At 42.9% G+C, this 23,356-nt stretch overlaps 1 protein-coding gene across 3 annotated transcripts; it reads right to left on the bottom strand.

Annotated features, from left to right (window-relative positions):
• Positions 1-65: 65 nt before the first annotated feature.
• LOC311032718 (myosin-binding protein C, fast-type-like) lies at positions 66-20,362 on the bottom strand. 3 transcript variants are annotated; one of them, XM_084039700.1, is made up of 30 exons: positions 20,222-20,362; positions 16,008-16,028; positions 14,775-14,795; positions 14,129-14,149; positions 10,342-10,410; positions 10,096-10,244; positions 9,333-9,450; positions 9,177-9,225; positions 8,899-8,958; positions 8,640-8,803; positions 8,363-8,495; positions 6,498-6,622; positions 6,297-6,402; positions 5,468-5,637; positions 4,924-5,089; positions 4,712-4,818; positions 4,575-4,604; positions 4,337-4,479; positions 3,379-3,538; positions 3,191-3,295; positions 2,912-3,100; positions 2,700-2,834; positions 2,429-2,596; positions 2,204-2,292; positions 1,447-1,642; positions 1,164-1,303; positions 922-1,081; positions 691-827; positions 329-515; positions 66-195 (listed from the first exon to the last, which is right to left on the bottom strand). In XM_084039700.1, exons 1-30 carry the CDS (start codon positions 20,241-20,243, stop codon positions 170-172), a joined length of 3,366 nt encoding a protein of 1,121 aa, XP_083895826.1. In that variant the 5' UTR covers positions 20,244-20,362; the 3' UTR covers positions 66-169. The 3 variants fall into 3 exon arrangements, with proteins under 3 accessions (XP_083895826.1, XP_083895827.1, XP_083895828.1); XM_084039701.1 differs by lacking the exon at positions 14,129-14,149; XM_084039702.1 differs by lacking the exons at positions 14,129-14,149; positions 14,775-14,795.
• Between the last annotated feature and the right edge of the window lie 2,994 nt (positions 20,363-23,356).

The following is a 23,356-nucleotide window of genomic DNA, read 5'->3' as shown; positions in this document are numbered from 1 at the left end:
ATGAATATATTTGTGATTACAAGAATATATGTAAAAAGTGTTTAGACAGAAATAAAAACAAACAATTATTTATAGTAAGCATCACTACGTTTTATTAGATTCATCTTTGACGGTGTGCACTCGTCCTGTTTGGCTCATGTCATTTCACATTCTTTTGCTGTTTGGTGTCTCACTTCTTCTCCGGGTCCACGGCAGCTGTGGGACGACAGGTCAGAGGATGAGGGTTAGATTGTGTTGAAACAAGTCCAAACTGAATGGCAAGTATTGTGTTTCATATCGTACTCAAACTACAAAAATCCACCCTTCCCATCAGCCCCTCTGTTCTTACGTCGGACATTCAGGTTGCACTCCACCTCGTCCGTGCCCAGCTCATTAACAGCCCTGCAGGTGTATTTGCCTCCGTCAAAGGTGCCTGGCTTGCGAATGTTGAGGGTCAGCACTCCCTGGTAGTTCCGCATCAAGAACTTGGGATCGTCAGTGATGACCATCTTGTTCTTCATCCAAACAATCTTAGGCTGAGACATGAAAAAAAAAAAGTCAAATGAATAAATAATCAGGGGCTAAAAATGGAATTCTCAGATTACAGCAAGAAGATTTTCTTGCTTGTATATTTAATTTGCTTATGAGAACCGGCGCCATTGGCTTCCTGTGTCTCACGCTCCACCGGCTATTTTAACACGCCATGATCACCTTGGGGAAGCCTTTGACGGAGCAGCTGATGGCGGTGCTGTAACCGGCCACTACGGCTCTGTCAACCAGGGGCTGAGTGAACTTGGGCTGGCAGCACATGTCCTTCTCCTTGTAGGGGTGTGTCTTCTGCTCCAGGTCTATGGAAAAAGGGCGGGCAACGGCGGTCAACTCCCACAAATCAGAGGCGTAAATGTGGGAACATTCTAGTGTAGGTGTAAAAATGCAATCCACCTGTCTTGGCAATGATGGCCGTGTTCTTGCCATGGCGCGGCTCCTCGCTCAGGCCGCAGAGGTTCTCGCTGTAGACGCGGAACATGTACTCGTTGCCCATGATCAGGTCGGACGCCGTGCAGTTTGTTCGCCTGTTGTGGTCGTAAACGGTGAACCAGTCCTGGAAGAGAGGAAACCAGTGAAATAAAAACACATAGTCCAACTGTCGTTGAGCTGCAGGCCCCCTCCTCCTCCTCCCTCACCTTGGTCTTCAGGTCGGCCTTCTGAATGCAGTATCCGGTAATCTCACAGTTGCCATCGTCCTTGGGGGGGTCCCACTCCAGTGCGGCATTGAAGCCCCAGACGTCTGTCACCCTCAGGTTCAGAGGGGGTCCGGGTTTATCTGAGTGGATTAAATGTCAAGTGTTCAGCACGTTTCAGTCGTGATGAATCACAGACGGTCCAAGTTGTGATTTTTATTCATTTTCTTTGATTTCTTGAGTTGAAGAACTCTCACCGAACAAGTGAGAGACCAGACGATCTTACCCACAATCCTGAGGACAAGGCTGGCTCTGTCCTCCATGTTCTCAATCTGTAGCACCAGCTCATATGTTCCAGAGTGCTCTCGCTCCGCGGAGCGGATGAAGAGGATGCTGTCCACGTTGGAGTTGCGGACGTTGACCATCTTGGGGTCAATGGGTTCACCGTCTTTGTACCAGGTTGCGACGGGACGTGGCTTACCCTGCGTGACACAGAAGCGTGCCAATGATTAATGCCACAATATCAAAAAAATCTGATGCGGTAGACGGTACCTAGTAATATATTAGCTGAACACTAAAAAGTACACGCAGGAAACCCGACCCCTGTGTACGTTGTAAGCTACTGGTTTGCAGGAAAAGGAGAATCTGCTTCTTCTCACTAAATTAAGCTGGGTCATGAAAAGGGCACTCCTGCAATAAATAATGGTAGGAAAATAAAATTTGGCTTTTCTCATTAAGAGAGTACGCCCCCAATTGAATATTGCACTCCCATAACACTGACTAACGATGGAGATTAAAAGAAATATATCAAAATCGATGCAGCAGAACCAGAGATGACGTTTTTTTTTTTTTTATTCAATGCGGCTCTCCTCTGCGGAGCCACAAAAAGGCTTTATAAAATATTTTCACATATGCAGTAGTTCTACCCAACACCTGTAGACAGACTCCCTTTAAAGATATAATGCCTATATTTGTTATAGTTTAGTGTATATCATGTACACGTAGTACATGTAAACACAGATTTTCATAGGTTTGTTTCTAACCTGGAAGGGGATGGTCAGGTTGATCTTTTCTCCCACTTTCCGGATGTACTTTGTCCTCAGCTCACGCGGGAGGCGGATCTTAGGATACTCTAAAGCAGGAAAAGACATATAGTCTTAAGCATCAGTCTAAAGTGTAATAAGATATCTTTTACATAAACTATAAAAAGCACTAGACATTGTTTTTATAACTTTTTGACTCGTGTCGACTGATCCTGACTGACTCACCCATGATCTCGCGGATGGTGACGGGCTGTGCCATCAAGGCCGGGGGACTCCGTCCAGCGATGTTTACCGCCACCACTCTAAAGTTGATCTTCTCTCCCACGGGGAGGCCGCGCACCACGTAACCCTGCCTCGTACAAAGCTCCTGGTTTGCCACCACCCACTCAGTGTCTGAAACACAAAAAGAGAAATCACAGTGAGTGGGCTTGTTTCCTCTCGTTTTCTCATGAGATATATTCATTGTAATATTATTATAGCCATTCATTCTCATCACCTCCTTCCTTGCAGTATTCAATAACGTAGCCATCCAGGCCTCCGGCACCAATCTTCTCTGGGGCGAGCCACTTCAGGGTGCACGTGCTGTCTGTCACATCGTGCACAGACAGACGCGTTGGCTCGCTAGTTGGGGCTGCGGATGGAAAGAAATAGAGACTCTTGAGAATCGCTGGGTTGACTGAAGGGGAGGAAGGCGGCTGCTCTACGTACCGATAGGCATGAAGGGTTTGGAGGTGAGACTCGGCTGAGACATGCCGATGCTGTTGATGGCGAACACCCTCATCTCGTACATAACGCCTTCAATCATCCTCTTAGCCTCGTATGTGGTCGATTCATATACGTCAAAGTTGAGCTTTGTCCATCTGGAGGATCCTTTCTTCTTCCTCTCCATGAGATAACCTAATGAAGGAAAACAGGGATTTAGGACACATAGAAACGTCATTAATATCCCATACGCCCCCCCCCCCCCAAAAAAAGCGACTCCTTTACCTTTGAGTGGTGCGCCGCCATCAAACACAGGAGCGTCCCAAATGATGTTGGCAGTGTCCTCTCCCACTGATGTGCATCTGACGTTCTCAGGGGGGTCAGGCACATCTAAGAGAAGATGAAACGTTTTAAATACAAAGATTTGATTGCATCGGCACATCGGTTACTCCCGGTTGACGATCCTCACTTACCCACAATCTTCACAAACAGCATGGCCTTGTCCTCTCCAGCCGGGTTGGTAACACAGATGGTGTAGTTGCCCTCATCCTCCCTCTCCGCCCCCTCTATGACGAAGCAGCTCAGGTCTTTCCTGGCCTCCACCCTTACGCGGCCCTCGGTCTCTGAAATGATCTGACAAACAGGAAAATTGCAGCGTCTAAGCACCATGAAGGATCATTTTGCACTCAAGCCCGCATGGTACAGCTGACGTGCATCACCGGGAAATCTGGGTCAGCCAGACCGAACTAAACAGGCCTTTTTTTTTTCCTCCACAAAATTTTTGTGGCATTTAACATGACACTAAAATACACATATTATGGTTTTCTTTAATCAGGGTTGTATAAAACGTTTCTGCTGTAGAGTGGTGGAACTAGAGGGGTGCCTCTACAGTGTGTGAGGTTAGAAGCAGGGTTCATCCTAAGGAAGCACACTGGCTAAAGTAAGGCTTCGGGGTAAATCACCAGGGCATTCGAGCTGCTCTCCAAAGCGTTATATTGATGTGACATTGAAGCAAAATAAAAAATACATCCCTCTGGAACACAGATATATCCTGTTTCCAAAACAAAATAAAAAAACTCACTTTGGCACCCTGACCAAAAAAACATCAGGGACAGTGTCTGTCCTTTGCACCCTTGTGCCCCTCACTGCCTGTGGGCACAGACATTCCCATTGGTTGGGTCATATCTCAACAGAACAGCAGTTTTGTTTTCTGGTGAGGAAGCATTTAACTGAAGCCCAGTGAAAGAGACACAGAAAAAAAAACTATGCTGCACAGATAGGTTAGCCTGACCTTCCAGCATCATTGGTGCTTTGCTGGTGAATAACATTTGTCCTTTCACGTTGAAGTTGTCTGTGTGCTAGCTAAGTTATGATCATATTAACTCATATGCGATATTCTGCCCGATGACTCGTTACGCGTCACATCCTTACTTGATCTCCTTTCGACCAAACACATGTGGGCGCCGGCTCTCCCGTGATCTCCACGTCCAGACGGAGCTTGTTGCCCGCCACCACGATGATGGTGTTTTGGGAGACCATGTTTCCGCTGGTGTCCAGGTGGATCTTTGGAGGATCTAGTTAATGGACAACATACGAAGAGAGTGCAGGTGGAATTGGGGTTTGAGATATGGAGATTAAATAAAAAGTGAGGTTATTTAAGTCTACCTACCTTGTCTGGGCACATAGTCGACCTTAATCTCTGTTTTTAGAGAAAAAAAAGAAAAGCAGAGTTGACAATATTATGTAGGCTGCTGATGATTCATGTGTGTATGATAGCGCCGCTGTAGTCACTCTTTCTTTTCTCACCCAGGAAGTTAAGTTTGGCAGAAATTGACAGAGCATATCCGTCAGGAATAAAAGTGTAGTCTCCAGCATCCTCCGGCTTCACGTCATCAATTATCAGCCGGTGAAACCTGAAACAAGCAACAAAGATGTGACGCAAGGAAAAAAACATGAAAAATAGAGTCATGACAAATACCCTTAAAAATGCTTTTGAATACATTCATACGTCCTTGTACCTTCCGATGTGAGTCATTTTGATGCGTTCGCTTGGCAATACCTCCACTCCATCTTTGAACCACTTTCCTGTGACCTTGTCATCGGACACCTCACACTTGAACAACGCCTGGTCTGTCGCCCTAACCGTCAGATCAGCGATGTCCTGCAACACCTCCAGTTGTTTTTCTGAATAAGACGTCGAAAAGAAACATAAGAGAACAGATCAGGCGGGAGAGGAAGATGCGTGTGGAGGTAGAGGGAGGATATGGTTCATGATGGCAACATCTCGACACCCACTGCCATGACTTGTTAGTTTGTTTGTAAAAGGGAGGCGTTACGCCCTCGGGCCAGCTGTTAAATTCAGCTGCATCCTCAGCACTGCATTTAAATGACAGAAAACACACTCAAAATAAAGTCTGCTCTCTGATCCTTTAAAAAAAAAAAGCTAAAATAAACCGCTATCGTATAAAATGATTCGTTTTTAGTTTCAGATGTTTTATAAATTCTGCAATCACTTAAAAATGAGATAAAAACTAATTATATTATTATATTTTCCAGTGGTACCTTCCACTTCAAGCTCTCCTTTGGTGTGCCCCCCATTTGTCCAAGCGTGGTACATTCCAATGTCATCCAGCGTTGCCTCCAGGATGATCAACGTGTGCTTCCTTCCATCCTTCTTGAAGCGGAACTTTGCAGATTCTGCGTCTTTGTGGAGCTCAATATCCTCAAAGAACCTGGAAAATAAGAGAAAGTAAATGTATGTTATTTCATTTTAATAATGTAAATCTATATGGACGTATTATGATGTTGCTCACAACTCTCAGATAAAAAAAAAATGCCTTGGAAAATATGACTGGGCTTTACATTCATCAATGGGGAAAAGAGTCTGTGCTTGGTGGACTACATAAAGCATACTATATTTGTCAAAAGCTTCACAGTGTACACAGAGAAGGTCAGCCCTCTTTGAACAAAAGTGCAGTGATTTTCACCACAGCAGTAGGTTACATATAGTGTTTTATAATGGGGGTGGATGCATGCATGTACTGTACGTTGCTGTGGATGACATCCTCATAATCTACGACTGAGTGAAAGAAAGATTGTGCTTCCACATTATGAACAGAAATGATGGAACCTGTTCTTATTTCTGCAAAAGAAGCTGTTATTAAAAGCAAGTGAAGGGTTTAAATAAACAATGATGATGGAGGTGAGTGTATGAAAGCTGCTGAAAACACTGACATCAAACTATGGCCTCTATAAATCTTTGAAACTAACAATTTATTAAACACACAAAAACAAGGCCTCTTCTGTTTAGAATATAAGAACTAGTGGAGCTGTATAAACTTCTGCTTTATTCTGTATGGAATTAAAGCCTAACGTCGTCACATATACTGACCACATGACGTGGGCGCCCTCCTCCGACACCTCGATTTCAAACTCCACTCTCTCTCCGACGACCACGTGATAGTCATCCATCAGCTTGGTGATGGTCACAGGGGGCTCTGAGCAGATCAGAGAGGGACAGTCAGCTTTTTGAACTCACATGCACTATATAAGCTTTTTGTTCAACAACAACAACAACAAAAAGATTCTGCACCTTTGACAAACACCTCGGTGAAACACTTGTCCTCGCCAACCACACACTCGTAGGCAGCATCGTCAGCCAGGGTCGCCCTATTGATGGTGAGCGTTCTGACGTTCCCGGTTGCCTCCATAATGTACCTTGAAAAGTGACAAATAGATTAAACATATTCCTTTATCAAGCCAGTGATGTTTATGCACAACTGTATTCTAATAATCATATTGTAGGGGGGCATAGATTATAGGTTTCAAATGTAGCCCTAACATAAGGTGTTCAACAGACAGACCCATTTTATGTGTGATTGAATTCCCACTCACAGAACAGGACAAACACACATACTTTATATATACAGGCATAGGCACAGGCACCTCTTGTTGTCTGGGGTCCTACCGCGTAATGGTTGGCGCCGTGAACGCCACATGCGACAGGTATGTTTATTGTTTGGTGTTAAACTTTTAAAAGCTCATGAAAACCGATTAAACGGAAATATCATTTTGTAGACTGCAGCTCTTGTTTCCCAGCGTCGTACCACTTCCGGGTTAGCGACAGACGCCAATAATGAAAGGTGTGTTTATGGTTTGGTCTTAAACGTTTAAAACCGTAATTTTGTAGGCTGCAGCGCCCGTCACTTCCGGGTTTGTTGCAAACGCCGATTGACAGGTGTGTTCCTTATTTGGACTCGAGACTTTACGCACGTTGTAAACTTAGTAGACATATGGTCGCTCGCGTAGTCTCGTCAGTTTTGCGTGCGGTCAGCTGTTGAAGCCGTTGGTTCTCCGTGACAACCGGCAAATGGTGGTGTATTCACAAACAGTCCAGAGTGTGGGAGACTACAGCACCGACGACGAACGCGTCCCGCCGACACATTGATGTGTCATTTAGTAGGACTAATTTCTTTGCATTTCACCCGTTGTCTTTTTGACACAATTGTAGGCTTCCAGGGATTGCATATATTTTCTTCTGTCTAATAATATCAATACATAGCATGTTTTTTTTTGTACTTTTCTCATTTAATGAAACGTTGGTTCAAAATGAGCATACCTGTACAAGTGAAATCATAAAGTATAAATGTGTCCTTAATAAACACATTTGTTAACCCCATTGAACTGAATGGTAAAGTTTTAGAAAAATACAACCACAGCCTTCAAATGATATTCCCTGATATCATTGATATGAGAAATGTACGTTATGTGCTTGTTATCAATTCAGATGATGTAATTATGAATATATTATTTTTTACATAGTGCAATCCCACTGAAAGCCTATAAATGGAAAATTGTACATTGGTGTACATGAGGCATAAGATTTAGGGGATCTGTTGTAATATAATGTTCATTATGTTTTCATTGGTGTCTAATCACCTAAAACTAATAATGGTTTCTCGTTGGCTTAGAATGAGCCATTCATATCTATATAGGGAGTGATTCCTCGTCCATGGAGGCTGCCATGTAGCACCACCATGTCTCTACAGCAGCCCAGAACAGACAAAACAAACATTGGCTCTAGAGAGGAGCCATAGATCTGTACAGCAACAGTATTCAGTTTTTTTTAATTTTTTTACCTACAACCTCACCGCTTGTTGCCACCAAATCTTGCACACTGCTCCTCTAACCCTGTTGGAGGCTCCTTATGACCACCTAAAAATAAAATGTGCTGATGGCAGCATCCTCTCTGAGCATGACGTTGTGGCACATAATTTTAGCTCGCTATTTCTGAAACACTGCCCACCATGTCCAACCAGGCTTGATGGTGATACGACCCAACATGGTCTAATTAAGCAAATTTGTCGCATGGAGCCGAGCATGGTGGGTAAAAAAAAAAAAACGTTGTGTGAGCGAATGTTATAGTGCTGTGTTGTGGTTATGCTTTCAAGCATGTACTTTGCTGATGGTTTGATCTCCTGGCCGTTCTTCAACCATTTGACCTGGACGTCTGGATCGAAGACCTCACACCTCAGGACGATCTTCTTGCCTTTTTCCACAGAGTAGCAAGAGTCGAGCTTCTTCAGGAAAGCTGGGATTGCGAGCAAAAAGGGGCGGTGGGGGGGAGTCAGAATCGGCAACTCATCAAAGTCTCCTTACTTTTCTGTCCAGTTTCATGGTACCCTCCCCTTCTGTACTTCCCTTTCCATCTCCCCTGAGGTTAAACCATACTTACCCTCACTATGCTTGGGCTCGACAACCTTCATCTTTTTCAGACGTTTCAGCATGCCCCTCAGGTCAGTGATGCCATACTCAAAGGCAATTTTCTCGTAATCGCTGGGATGGGCACTCTTAAGCAATTCCCACACATCAATCTCGGGCTCCTCCTTTTTCTTCTTCCTGTCAGCCAAGGGAAAAGGGTTATGGATGCAATTGGTACTGGATCAGCGAAAACATTTCTTTTAAGGAAACACTGGGAGCAAATAACTTCTCACTTCTTTGCGGCTTTAAGCAGAGCACTGAAATCCAGATCTCCATCATCCTCTCCACCATCCCTGTGTGCATGAAAAAGGATACACAGTATACAAAGCAGGGTAATCAAGACCAGGCATACGTTCTGACACGGCACATTCAATTTACTCTACTGTCACAAACCACCTGTGCCGAACGGCACATTCGCACATACGCGTTATAAATAGTCTGTATGCTGTTCCCTCTTATGTATTAATGTATAGTGAAATGCGAGCTGGAATGCAAACCCATGTGCCCTTACGCTCTCTTGAAGGCAGACAAAATATCTGTCTTCTCCTCCACATGGGCAGCTGTAACGAGAGAAGTTGCAGAGGACGCACATTAGAGCCGGATCGGATCAAAACATCAGCGCGTATGGAATCCGTTGGCGGCATTGGCGTCGTCCGTTTTCACTCACCCTCAACGGTGATCTCAAAGGTGGAGCTGTCGCACTTGTCTTTCGCCGTTACCTCGCACCTGTAGCCGCCGACGTCTCCGGGGACCACTTTGATGACCTTCATTTCGTAGGTATAGATCTGAGGGAGGGGGGGCGGTGATATTGTTTAATGACTTAAAGGAGTCATCACCTGGTTTTATACGTATCCAGCCCCCCTTGGATCGCTTTGGATCAATTCGTAAAACTTATTAGAAAAAAAAAAAAATAATTTAATCAAACATTGAGCTTGTTCTGACCCTTTTTCGTACCGCGATTTTATCACGCGAGATTACGCGCGAGGTTTTGACTGGTCCGGATGTGCATTGTATAATATGTAATGAGGCGCGCGTTGATTCGCCGCAGGAAGGACAGAGCCGGGGGGGCTTGCCTGCATGCAGACTCCAAAACATAATGGCGGCGCTTCGGCGATTTCAGGTAGCGGACGGGGCGGGGTTGGGTGGTGAAAGAGGGGTGGGCTTATGCAAGTAGCCGCCACGGTGACGTCACCGAAGGCGCAGAATCAAAATCTCGTGCTTTAGGAATGCACACCCTTGTGTGCTATTCCTGTTCGGAAAAAGAGCAGAAGCGAAAAAACGGCGCCACTTTCAAACTCCAGCCTTTCAGGCAAGTTTCAACTGAGGTCAAACACAGATATGCATCTTTTAACAAGAGAAATTGCGATTTCCGGGTGATGACTCCTTTAAGTTACTTCTGAAGGAAGATGATCACATTTCCGAACACAAACCTTAGTATTCCTGTCATATGTTTCTTTGAACTGCATGTGTTTTCCAGCTTTGCTGCCAAGGTCCAGCCACTTTCCCTTCAGCCATTTCATGGTGGGTTTTCTTGTCAGGGTGGTCGAGTCGACCCTGGCTATGATGGTGAGATCAGTTCCTGCCATTCACAAACACCAATGAAGTCACGTTACATCAAAACATACACTTTGTGGACCGCTGCTGATTCCCGTCATTGATCGATTTGCGTTCCTAACCTGCGACGGCGGTTATGCTTTCTTGTGGCTTCTCGACGAAGAGCCCAGTGAGCTCGGTCGAGACGGGCTCTGAAGAGAAGGAGAGAGAAAGTTCACTTACTCTGCTGGGGGGGCATTGGCAACATCCACAGTGTGCAACAAACCAATGTGCAACGGTAAAATGCTTGGACATTTTTGAATCACACACAGACTGCACATAAAATACATATGAGATGCTAGATAATAACAGCAGAAAAGACAGAAGGGGAAGTATGACAGGAAACCAGTTTATGCAAACATGTACAACATACTGACATAAAGACAATTGTGCATTTACCTGCTTAGCTCTAGCTAGTTATCATTCTTGCAAACTAGCATTTTCTTTAAAGCTACATCAGAGCTATGTATCAAAAGCTGTTCAGGCGTATCTTCCTATCAAATGTATTTACTGTTTTTCTTGCTTATCACAAGCGTCATTACGTCCTGCAGTTTTACAAGTTTACTTTTTAGCACAATTAGCCATGTTGACTGAGTAAAAAGACTGAGAAACTGTATTGTATGGACACTGCCAGTAGAGCAGCAATATTTTTCTTCCTCAATCTTCATCTATTTTAAGCTGTTCGCTTGAAAATATGGCCCCAAATCAAATAATAAGTATACATATTTAACAAATGCTAGATATAGTTGTAAAGAAATTATAGCAAATGAGATATCAACGTGTACGGACAAACAACAAAGTCGTCTAACTAGAAAAACACTTGCATACAAGGACAGGAGTGCGATGCGGATTTGTTTCATGTTTTCAGGCAGGCAGAAGTTCCAGTGACACATAATAGCTTTGGCAAAGTATCGCAACCAATTAGATAGTCCAGAATCCATTAATGAACTCTGCCTGTGCTAAGTATAAATCTCCCTGCGAGGTCGAGTGCACCTGTTGGCCTCCATACATAGCCTTGCTATCCATATCAAAGACTTAGCATTCAGGGTGCAAATCAGTAAACAATGCATCAACTTGAAGTCTTACTACACAGTGCATATCCCCTGCTTAGTTTTACATACTCAAAAAATCCCTCAGTTCATACTTTGTTCCTGGAAAAAAATGTTTGTTATTCGGCATAACAGTTCGCTAACGTGACGACACATAGGATGCATACATCTGCATTTCATAACACCACATTTGCATGCAGTACATCAATCACAGTCCCATTCTGTGCCCTCCTGCTCAGCCTTACCCTCCTCTTCAGGGCTCGGTTTCTCTGGGAAAAACAAACATCCCTGATGAACGTATGGAAGTATAACGGCTTGCACTTATACTGTACCATAAGTCGGTGTCAACTCACGTGAACAGCAATTACAGAACGATAATTCTGTAGAATGTCTACATTAATACACCACACAAGTGAAATACAAACCAAAAAACGGAATCAAGATCGTGACTGTTATCAATCAAAACATGAAGTAATCAAACGTGTGGATTACTGCACTTTTAATCACCAAGCTTGTGACCAATTGAAATCATCATGATTACTTCATTCGGACTGATGTTGCGAGGCTCCTCGTTGCTGAGATGGCAATTACTTTACTCCGTAGAGAGCATGTGACCCCAACTTTAAACAGCCTTGCTACAATAAGCACATATGATTCTTTGTCATTAAATTAATATCCCTAGAGTAACTCGACTTAATCTTCATTAAACCAGGGTAAATGTCCGATGATTGTTTGTATAAGCCTTGTTCCCATTGCTAAAATTGGACGTGGATGGTCTGGCATCTAGGCCGACTTCTGACCAAAGAAAAGTCTCCTCGGGTTTCCCTTGTGATCTTTCCTCAGCTGCCGTCTTTGGATTAAGCCTAGCATGCTAGCCGTGCTACCAACTCGTTAAAAGTCGGATGAAAATCCCCTAGCCGTGTAAAACTGGCATTTTGCTAAACCGAGGTTGCCCAAGACAAACAGCTGTGGGCGGCACATCCACAACTACAAGGTGTTTCTATTGTGAGAAGTTTCCCCGAGCTAAGCGCTTTTTTACTGCTTTGTTTCACGCTCCAGTTTTCCTCTAATCATGCGCTGCTTCTCTCTCCACTATATGTGTCGCGGCTTAGCACTGAGCTCAGTCTGCAACATCTGCAGAATAGTATACATCTCATCCCTCTGGGCAACCGATGCTACCGTCCTGCAGGAGGAGCCAGTGGAGTCCAATACTCAGCCATGGGAATTCATGTGCACTAATACCTGCTAAGAAGAGATAATGGTTTCTAGGAGCATCATGGGACTGATTCCATAAATAATTTATTGGGGTGACATCCAGGGCACGAACCAAACTAAACATTTGAAAACCCACACCCCCCGCTGGCCGCTTGACCTCTCTTTGCTCAGTGGGCCGTATTTCAGGGTATGTTTCAGGTCTCCAGCCAACCTTGGCGAGATGGCACACAGCAGCCACATCACCTTTCGGAGGAGTCTGTCCATTGCATACCCTGCTGAGCCGAGGAATGCTGAAGACGTCTCCTCCTCATGTGATAATGTGCCTCACAGAAGGATTTGGACTGTTGTCCCAGCAGGGGGGAAAATACTGTTAATGTCAGGGATTCCCTTCAGGCTCAGCAGCTACCTGACACGTAGACCACAAGGAATTAGCACCCGGTTCTCTTGATATGTCCATGACCCTTCTCCATCTAATCCACCCGAGATCAGTCCACCTACAGCAGACGGGGCCAGCTTTGTAACACGAATAAAAGCCCTTGAATTTCACTTGTGAAACCCGAGTGATGGTGTGACCCCAACATTCATTAGACGGCCGACTTTAGAATCACGCTGCCCGGCTGTGATAAACAACCGTGGTTTAGTTAGGAAACCATCTACAGGCCTTTGGCCTTCAGGTAAAGGGTGAGACGTGACCAAATAAGTATTTTCCTTGTGCCACTTTGATGTGCTGACTATGATATGATCAGATGACCTCACTACTTGAGCTCTTCTTGCCGAGTGCAGCATAATGTTAATATGCGTATCATTTAATCAGATGACACTTGGTGTTTTGGCAGCAGCAGCTGCCATTGTTCCACGTTGACTTTTACACATTAAGCACAGCTGTGTTTCCCCTCTCATTGTTTGAATTGCCAGAGGGACAGAGGCGAAAGAGAGCTGGTATCATAGCTCACAGATGGGACGGGGTGGGCAGCGTGCTCTTCAGATTTGGGGGGGGGGTCCTACAGACATAGTAGCAGCGGTAGGGACACAGGTGAATGACACTAAACTGCAAATGAGATCACATTTGCCTGCTTGTTTTTTCCCTCTTTTGATAAAATAGATCATAGATAATACCTAAGGTATGGCTTATTCTGAGCACTACTACTGGCAGAGCTGCAGGGATCTGAAGGGGATCTTCAGCAAGGATTTTGAGTCCTGAAGCAAGCAGAGTCACCCAGCATACGTATTACATTTTATGTTTTTTGATCCCGCTAGGAGATCTGTACTTAAATAGGACAACAATTGGAAGAAAGTGTTTAAAGTTCCCTACAGAGCAAAGTAAGAACCGTGTTTTCACAGGAGCCAAGGAAGCCTTGCAAATAACTATGGACATTTTGAAAATAATTGGTAGAAAGACATTTTCACGCCGCCATTTCAGTCCAAATTGAAGTAGTCGATTTCAAAATAATAGGTCCACTTGACACTTTAAATATTATGTGACGTCTCGACTAGCACATAATACCCAAAATTCGACATCATGTTATAAACACTCAAACCATACTTTTGGAAGAGCAAAAGTAAATAATCAACAGTCACGTCTCTGTTAACGTTGCACTTTCCTTACCATCCCCATCACCGTCTGAATCTGCTGACAAGGAAGCAAACTTAACTGAAAAAAGCAGCTCGGAAGCAAACGCTCGCCGTTGCAACGGAGACCACGAAACAAACGCAGAACAGAAGCACCATGCACCATCACATAATAATAAAAATAATAATAATAATAGATAAATGGTCCATGTGGAAATAGATGTACACTTGGAATAAAACTCATAGGAACCAGAACTTAAAATACAATATATGTATTTTTCTACTGTATCTGGAAATTCAACAATGCATTACAAAGCAAACCAAACCCAGGTTCAATGAACACATAGCATATACTTATAAAGTATATGTACATATCAGTCCAGCAATTACTTACATAAGGCATTCACAATGAAATGTATCATCCTTTTTATTTAATGTTTGTCATGGCAGCATATTTATTTATTTTAAAGACATTGATTTTGCATATGAATTCATGCGTTTTTTTGGGGGTTGTTCAAAAATATAGAACTAAAGGTTATGCAGGTCAACTGAGACCAAATACTGTATCAAATATTTTCACACTGAGGGGCTCATGTATGCACTTGTATACGTGCATACATTAGATGGATTATATAGACGGACACATGAAACCAGAACATTCGACGTCGAGGATTCTTCCTTACCTCCGTCTGCTGGGAGTGCATCTAAGGAAAATGAATGGCTGTAATTATTCACTACATCTTGTCGTAATTAAGTGTGCTGAGGAGAAAGTTAATATATCGTGTTATTCCCTGACGGAGAGGTGCATACCGTCTTCCTCTGGCTGGCAATTTCAAACCATGGTTAAGTGATTGGAAAACGGGCAAATGATGAGACCTGGACCACATTCAATTTAGGGAACATCTCCGTATGAACTCAACCAAAACGCATAAACGGGGACCATTAGTGGATATTTGCTCAGACTTCCCATGCGGTGAACCCAAAGGTCATTGTGAGCCTTCACAGATGTGGAAAATACATCCGGTTGCAGTTAGTCGGTGTATATTGAAATCCACACGGATGGCCTGACTTGCCATCATTTCTACAATCTAAGTCCAACATGCTAAACAACTCGAGATCAAAAAGAGAACATTGGTTCCCTTTTTTACGCTGGTCATCAACACACGGCAACACAACAGAACAAGATGGATTCCCATGAATAACGTATATGTGCGGAGTGAGTGTAGTCGCTGACTTTTGACCTTAGTTTGGTGTGATAAAATACAAAATACGTACATACTGAAGCTTGGTGTTGTCTTGTGTGGTGTGATTGACTTATAGGCCCTGTCGCCTTGACTCCGTAATTGCTCAACTTATTATCCAGAGCAAAAACCCCACTTGTTCTACATTATTCAGATAATTGCCCTGACTTATTAGCTTAAATGCACAACACTCAACTCAAACCCCACTCCATGTCACATATAACCACCGTTTGAATGCACGGAATCACACAAAAATACAATATGGGGGTAGGGGGAAAAAATAATCATTGTCCCTCACCCTCGTCGGTCAGCTCCTCCGGGGCTAAAATTAACGGATTTTTGTTAGACATGGAAAATGAGATGTAATACCATGGTAGCCATCTTTTGGAGAACCCGTATATTTAATATGCTCCAACAGCTGAGCAAATAGACTGCACCAGTGTGCAACACATGAAATCTAGAGCGGTATCGCATGAACTCTTGCGGGAGCCAAAGCATTTCTGTCAGTGCGCTTCACATCATTTGGGGACAGCTGAGTAAACCCGTCTCAGTCATCAGATAATGTACAGTACAGCATATTTCTCAGTGAAAATGGAGAGTTCATAAAGTCGATATGTGACCAAAAGTGACGTGTAATGAAGTCGCTGTGTGATTGGACAGGAGGAGTTGACTTACCCTGCCCCTCCTCCGGTTTATCTGAGGATTAAACACAGAATAAGGAGACAATTAGATTATTTGAACACATTAACAACATAGCTGTTATTTGGGTTGTTGATCTTCGGGGTTTGACCCATGGTGGAACCATATATTCTCTTTGAATACATGATTGGTTCCAACTGTGTGAAACTGATGGCTTCATCGAAAATGACAACCTTCAAAATTTATTTTTAGCCGTGTAACCTCTGGCACAAATATGACCCAGATTTCGGTTAGTTGAGGATAATTTCATCCCCCAATTATTTGACAAATTTACCGTCTCCACCGACTGGTGAGATGTGTTTTTGTGGCCCCTAATTGACTCTATAGAGGAGGACAAACTTCTGATTTAAGTGTGGCGCCGTGGGTGTAATTGTTGAGGGCCTAAAAGTGGTAAAAGGAAATTCTTAACTGAAATAGGCATGATATCTAGCCAGCTCCTTTGGGCGTCGCCCTGGGGGCGCTGCAGTGGCTGCTAAAGGCCAGGGACGGTGTCTTATGACCTTCCTGAAGTCATGCCAAGTTCTTTTAAGTATCACACCGTTTCCTTGAATAGTCGACCAAGTTGACCTTGCCTGCTTTTCTGGTCACTAAGGACTCGTCTTAAATTACTTGCTAAAATAAGCGTTGCCGAGTTACATTGTGTTCAGGTGGCTGTCAGAGAAAAAGGGTTTATCATGTAACTTATTCTTCATCTATTCTCAAACAGCAGTGTATACAGACTGGGTTCACCCAGCTGATGTCTTATTATCATTGTATTTAATGCTGCAACGTCGCCTGTGTGCATTTACCTTGAGCCCATATGACTTCTTACATCACAGTTACAATAGTGACAATTGTCAATGTAAGAAAAGAGCAACAAAGCTCGAGAGAAAATGTGCAAACTCCAAGGCTTCGGAGGGAATACTGACACTCCCCATGAGAGGGTTTAACACCTGCATGGAGCGTTAATCTGCATCAGTATCTGCTAAATCAACCCACTCGGGGTGAGAATCTTGATCATCTTCAACAAGTTTGCGATAAAGCAGGCTAATCGTCTTCCGAACAGCTGTTCCTCACAGTTGCAACGCCCTTCTCGGAGACCGTCTGTGGGCTCGTATACGTTGGCAACGTCGTCAAAGTTGTTGTGGACGGATAATTAGTGGATTGTTTTGTTTGTTTGCTCGTTTCCTTGGGAGATTTTCCTTCTTTTCTTTTGCAGCTCTCTGTAGTATTATATCCTGGATCTCTAAGGTTACCTTTTAGGTTATTTCTGGAAGCATAATGAGTCGTGCATGTGTTTTGTACCGTTTGTAGTCTGTCTTTACCGTTTTGTTTTTTAGCTCAGTGGATGTGCTGCAGGTCATCTTTGTTAGTTTACGTCGCCGTGTTTACCACCAACAGCTTGATTTACGGTGTGTGTAATGACCTCGGCATAAAACAAGGTATGGCAACCTGACCTAATCAAACCTTTGAAGATCTCTGGCCCGCTACAGACACCGGGCAACAAAGTTTATGTAGATATCTCAGCAGCACATCACTCTTTTTCATCTGCTTCATGATATCATTTTCAAATTTTAGAACATCTCTCTGCCTCCTTAAGAAACTTCTATTCATGTGACTTATATATGTTGCTATAAATGAATTATTGAAACTGTTACTTTTTCACGCACTATTTTCTCAGTTTTGGATCAAGAACGTGATGAGCTCAGTTGTGGGATACGTTTAATAGACGGAACATAATACAATATTTGTATTTAAAACGTCTTGATACTTAGAAGGTTGAGCACAAGTTTAGTCTGCATGCCAGAAAAAAGTGTGTCTGTAAATGTTCAATAATTTTAGGTTCAATCTACTTTTTCTTTCCCTTGTAATATATTTAGGTATCATCATTAATGTAGTGGCAGCAGGTGGGAACTATCATCTTATCTTGTGTTGGATTTTTGATGATGGGTTTTCCTGTCTATCTCAGTTTCTGCATTTCACGGTTTCAGGTGGTTGTATCCTCCGTAGGATGAGCGAAGTCGGGCCACTGGATAAACTTCTCAGATCAGTTTTACTTACTTGCCCTCATAGTGTTTCATCAGGTCGCCCCCCCGATGACATGAATTACGACCATGAGTCACATCATCGCTTCCAACCGCTAGACTAGAAAATTGTCACGCGCTTGATTGAGTGCACTGGAGTGAAATCGCATTCAGAGAGGGGCATCGGTTCTGCCGCTGAACCTTCTGGGTGCGTGTGATGGATACCATTCATGTAATGATTTATCTAAGGAGGGACGGTGCGGGGGTTACGATAAAATCTGATATGTTCAGGACCGTGAAACTCTATGAACTTATGAGGAATAAAAATAAAAACGGAGAGGAAAAGGTTGGGGGCTACTGGTTATTTTTAGCTGAAGGCGTGGTCTTTCTGCCGAGTGAAACGTCACAGAAAACATTTAAACTCCATTAATTGAATTAATTCCGAGTGGGTAATAAGTTCTGCCACTTCTGTTTCCCATTTCGTCAGCCGTTTGAAATCCCAGTGGCCGGTTATCCGACCCTCATACTCAAAGCTCTGCAACCGAGTTTGACTTGGAAAGAGAGAGCGGTGGGAGGTGCAGACATACAGTAAGGGATGTTGGATGGTATCCGTGTTACCCGGATACACTCCACGGCTGTATATGGTGAATAACGGCAGTGCCTGGTTATGTTTCTGGGCTAAAAATAAAAAGGGGGCCTAACTTGGATTTGCAAAAGCGATTAGCCCGGTCACGGATACAGAGACAAAGATCCAAATTGTGCACAGCAGAATTAGGAAAGACTGTGCTAACGAGTCCAGCAAAGCCAGTTAGATCTACTGTCACAGGACGATTGGAGTAGAAATGAGACGCAGGCGTTTGGGCTCAACACTTCCCACCATCCTGGCTTGTAAAACTCATCTGCTTGAACAGACTCATCCTACTGTCACTTAGCTTGAGTTTCTGCCATGTCAGTGATTTAGAGCCACACAGGGTCAAAGTGGAAAATGGGCAGCTCCACAAACGACGAAAGTAGTGTTCACCCAAGAATGCCAAACGGCAGTTTTATGGGAGGAAAGTATATTTTTAAATGTATTTAAAATGTATTTTCAGCAGCAAGCTATAAACAGGAAATTAATACTTTAAATCCTGTTTAAATGTTTATCAGCTGGGAAGAAAAAAGTTAAAACCGTCAAAGTGAGAATTCAGGTAAGAGTCATAGCGACCCAATAAAACAAATTTCCACTGCGAGTATTGTATTCAAAGGGGATATAGTATTAGCTCCAGACATAGTACATGTATAGCTGCAGGCAGCAGTGTTTACCTGAACCTGCTGTACTGACACGACTGTTTGTGGAAGTTTCCCAATTGAGTCAGCGAGATGGCGCCCCCTAGGCTGATGTCAGTAACACACTAATGATGTCATAGCAGCTGGTTATGTGATTATTTATGAGCTTTCAAATATTCCTCGTGGAGCGATAACAACAAGGAGCAAAAGAGGCAAAATGTGTCTACATGAGACGCCTCAATCTGTTCAGCCACTGTCACTTAAAGGTACATAAATGGTAAGATTTAGAAAATGTTGGATATTTGTAAATAAACAGTTATTTCTTTAGTTTGGCTAATTGTCATTGTGATATCAAAATTTTTGTGTAATATGTTAAAAAGTGGATATTTTAATATTTTTTTTAAATTCGATATAATTTTTTTATTTCCCTCAGTTGGACAGAAAACATTATTGCTGCAAACTGCTAATGTGGGTCTCAGGGGTCCTAACTTCGGAGCCTGATGCCCTTGAAGCTCACACTTGTTTCCCTGGAGTGTTAAGACTGAACATTAAACTAATCCGCTTTCATCTCAACCACATTGTCAACTGTTTGTATCTTATGCCATAACGGCAGGCATCATGCTCTTCACAGATGCATACCCTCTTCAACACAATATATATATGCAAGTATTCAAATTAATCAGATCGTCATGTTTCTTTTTCTTCAAGAAATGAATCTGAGAGATAAACAACATTTTCATTAAAACATATTTTACACAATCCATCACCAATTTCTGCATCATCCTCAGATAAGTCTTAGATAACTATTGCAAATATACCTCCAACCGAGTCGGGCAAAAACAAATCCAAACATCAACATGACCACTGAAAACTCCAAACTAATTACACTGAATTATGCTTTCACAAAAAGGATCTGCATACCTGCAGGGACTGGCTCAGGCATGGTTATTCCTGTGTCTTCTCTTTGCTGCTGGGAGACTGAGGGGCTCGTGGTGCTTATTCCTTTTATTTCTCCCCCCTCTCCCTCTCTGTTATTCAAAGCTCTCCTGGCACTCGAGTCACCCACACCCTCAGTGTGCAAGGCGTGCAGGGGGAGACTGACGACACCCTTAAGGAGTTCAGAAAAGCGAAGCACTCTGAAGGAGAGAGAGAGAGAGAGAGAGAGCGTGATAAGGTGGAGAGACGAGAGGGTGCAGGTGATGGCGTAAAAAAGGCTTACACACTTATGATGAGATTAATGTGGCGACCGGACCTGTTGGGCTCTAATGATTGCTGCAGAAATACAGAATACACCCAGGGGATCAACATGTAACTCAATGTTGACACTTTATCTTGGGCCCTTCTGATGTAACACTAATGTTTTAATCACCGCCTCCTATAACCCCTATTAAAAGCAGCATTTCCAAGTAGTTTTTGTGTTTTTTATCGAACATCTACCCATTACTGTGTGAATGAATCCATTCAAGTGACGGCCCAAAGTCTAGCATATGTTTTGATGACACTCTGAATGCTATAGAAGTCATGAGATGCAAGTGAAAACAATATATAATGGTGATCCATTTTCTACGTCCCATCTAAATTGTTGGGGTTTTTTCTCAGTCAGGATCGTTTTCCCAAGTGTCTTTTTCACCTAACACATCATTTTACCCACAATAGGCTACAACACATTTGGCAAAAGAAGAAGCATTTTCATAATCCATATAATAATAACATAATAATAAATAATAATAAAATAAAAGCAGGGTGGTTGTTGAGGCTACACGTTACCTGCTACAATACAAAACTATGGGATATTACGCAATTTGAATATAAAATATAAGAAATGGGACCAGACTTGGTAACATGTCCCCTTATGATCATAGGATCTTGGAATAGGATCTTCAAAGGGTGCTGTCCCTGTCATCAGCATCCAGTCTGCAGAGCGCGGCCTTATCTGACTTTTCCAGTGTCTGAGGATGATTCATGTTGCAGTGATAAACCGAGGTAATGACGGGGCAGACTCAGCTTTAGACACCCGTGCTGGTATAAGGGACATGTCTGACAGAGTTTGTGGGATTCTGCTAGTCAACCACTCTCCAATAGCTTTGATCATTTGTTTCCAAAAAGGGGACACAAGTGGGCACGAAGAAGGTAGGAGCCCATTGCATGCTGACATTTTCAACACTCACTATCCTCCACTAAACCCATTCTATTACTGGCGTGTAATCATATCTGTGAATAACCTAATAAAAGAATTGCAATTCAAGATCTTATCCAAAAATTAGCGAAATGTGCTTAAAATTTGTAAAATGGCAGCAAAACGTATTGGAATCACTTAACATTTTGTTAAAAACAAATTTTGTTACAGTGTCACAGATGAGAAACACATTTTTTCAGTGAACAATGAAATAATCTCCCTGCATAAAAACAGGAAAAATACATTTTTAACATTTATTTTCGTATCTTAATTTTCCTGAATCAGGCTCTATTTTTCACTTCTTATGATAGCAAGCTAGACAGCTTTTTCAATTCTCTTGTGAAAATATTTATGATTATGCTGACAATGGAAATCCACCACGATCATGTTTTTTTATCCTGATGCCTGATTAAAACCCTATATCGTAACCACAGCCACATGTTCTAAATGGGACTAAAAGCATTTTCTTTCTCACTCGTCACTATAAAATGCCAGCATAGTGGAGGAAGTTTTCAGATCTTTAACTTAAACGAATAGCTTAAAATTTTTGGTTAATATGTTTGTACTTTGAGAGTTAGCCGAGAAGACGTATATCATTCTTTGATCTGTATGGCAAATTTGAAGCCAGAGCTTAGCTTAGCATAAAACTAGAAATAGCCATCCTTGACCAGCCCAAAGCTAACAAAAAGTGAAAGTATTTACATGTTGTGTTTAATTTGTTTAATGCATACAAAAGGTGGACACATTTCATAGGGGGGTCGTGTGTCAGTACTTCCTGAACTCCCCCCTAGCTCTTGGCAGCTGGTTTTGTTGACTTTGGAACAAACAGTGTAGCTAGATATAGCCTGCTAGGCTAAGCTAAGCGTCTGCTGGTTGTATCTTCAATTCTAGCATACAGCCATGAGTGATATCGATCTTCTTATCTAACTTTCCACAAGGCAAATAAAGCACATTTTCTTTAGAAAACTATTAATTTAAGTAACAATCCTGCATGCATTCAAAATCTTACGTAAGTAAAAGTACATAAGTGTAACTAGCAATGCAACATTTAAGGATTCAAAGTATTTCCTTTGTGGCTCAGTGTGTTGATGTTGATTAGTTCTGCATCTACATTAGTGTTTGGTAGTTTCGAGGGAATGCATCACATTTAGAAGCTGATTAAATGTACAACGTATTATACCGTGTTTAGGAATAGAGTAACTGTCCTCGTTGCACTTTAATGAAGTGTAAAGCACAAGTAGCCCAAAATTGTATTTCAGTGCATGACCAAATAAAGGCCTACTTGGTTACATCCAACCACTTCTGCTGGTTTCCCAAATGCAGCCCTGGTGCATTCAAGGTCCTATTTGTGGCAAAAAGACAGTTGACAGCCAGACATAGTCAGCTGGTGCTCAGCCAGTAAGGGTGTACTTTTCAGATGTTACCCTATGCTGCAGCGCCTTCCGATTTTCCCCTGGCATCACACTGTGAAAATTCAAGTCTTAGGGACGTCTTAGGGACGTCTTCATTACCGTCCATCATCTCCTCATGCATTTATGAGAAATGTGTATACGTCAACAGCGGAAGCCTCTGTGGAGACAAGTCCCCTGCTGCTGGGGTCAAAGTGTGAATCTGTGAAAGGGGCAGGCATGTCAGTCTACGGGAGCCAGCAGACTGGTGTATCTATAGCCGCAGCAGTTGAAATGACCCTGGAACAGTGCAAAGAGAGAGCAAAACTGACAGTGGGGGAGACGATGAGTGGCACTTTAATAAATCTATTCATAACGTACCATACAGGCTGTTGGTTTATTAAGATAATCAAGTCACATCCCCCCCACAGGCTCGCCTTTTATATCAACTTTCTTCGCCATCTATGTATCCCAGTGTATTTTAATCTCAAA

The sequence above is a fragment of the Eutrigla gurnardus genome (assembly GCF_963514095.1).
Source record: "Eutrigla gurnardus genome assembly, chromosome: 22".
Taxonomy (NCBI): domain Eukaryota; kingdom Metazoa; phylum Chordata; class Actinopteri; order Perciformes; family Triglidae; genus Eutrigla; species Eutrigla gurnardus.
Note: the sequence above shows the minus strand (reverse complement) of the source record. Positions and strands in the feature narration are given on the sequence as shown.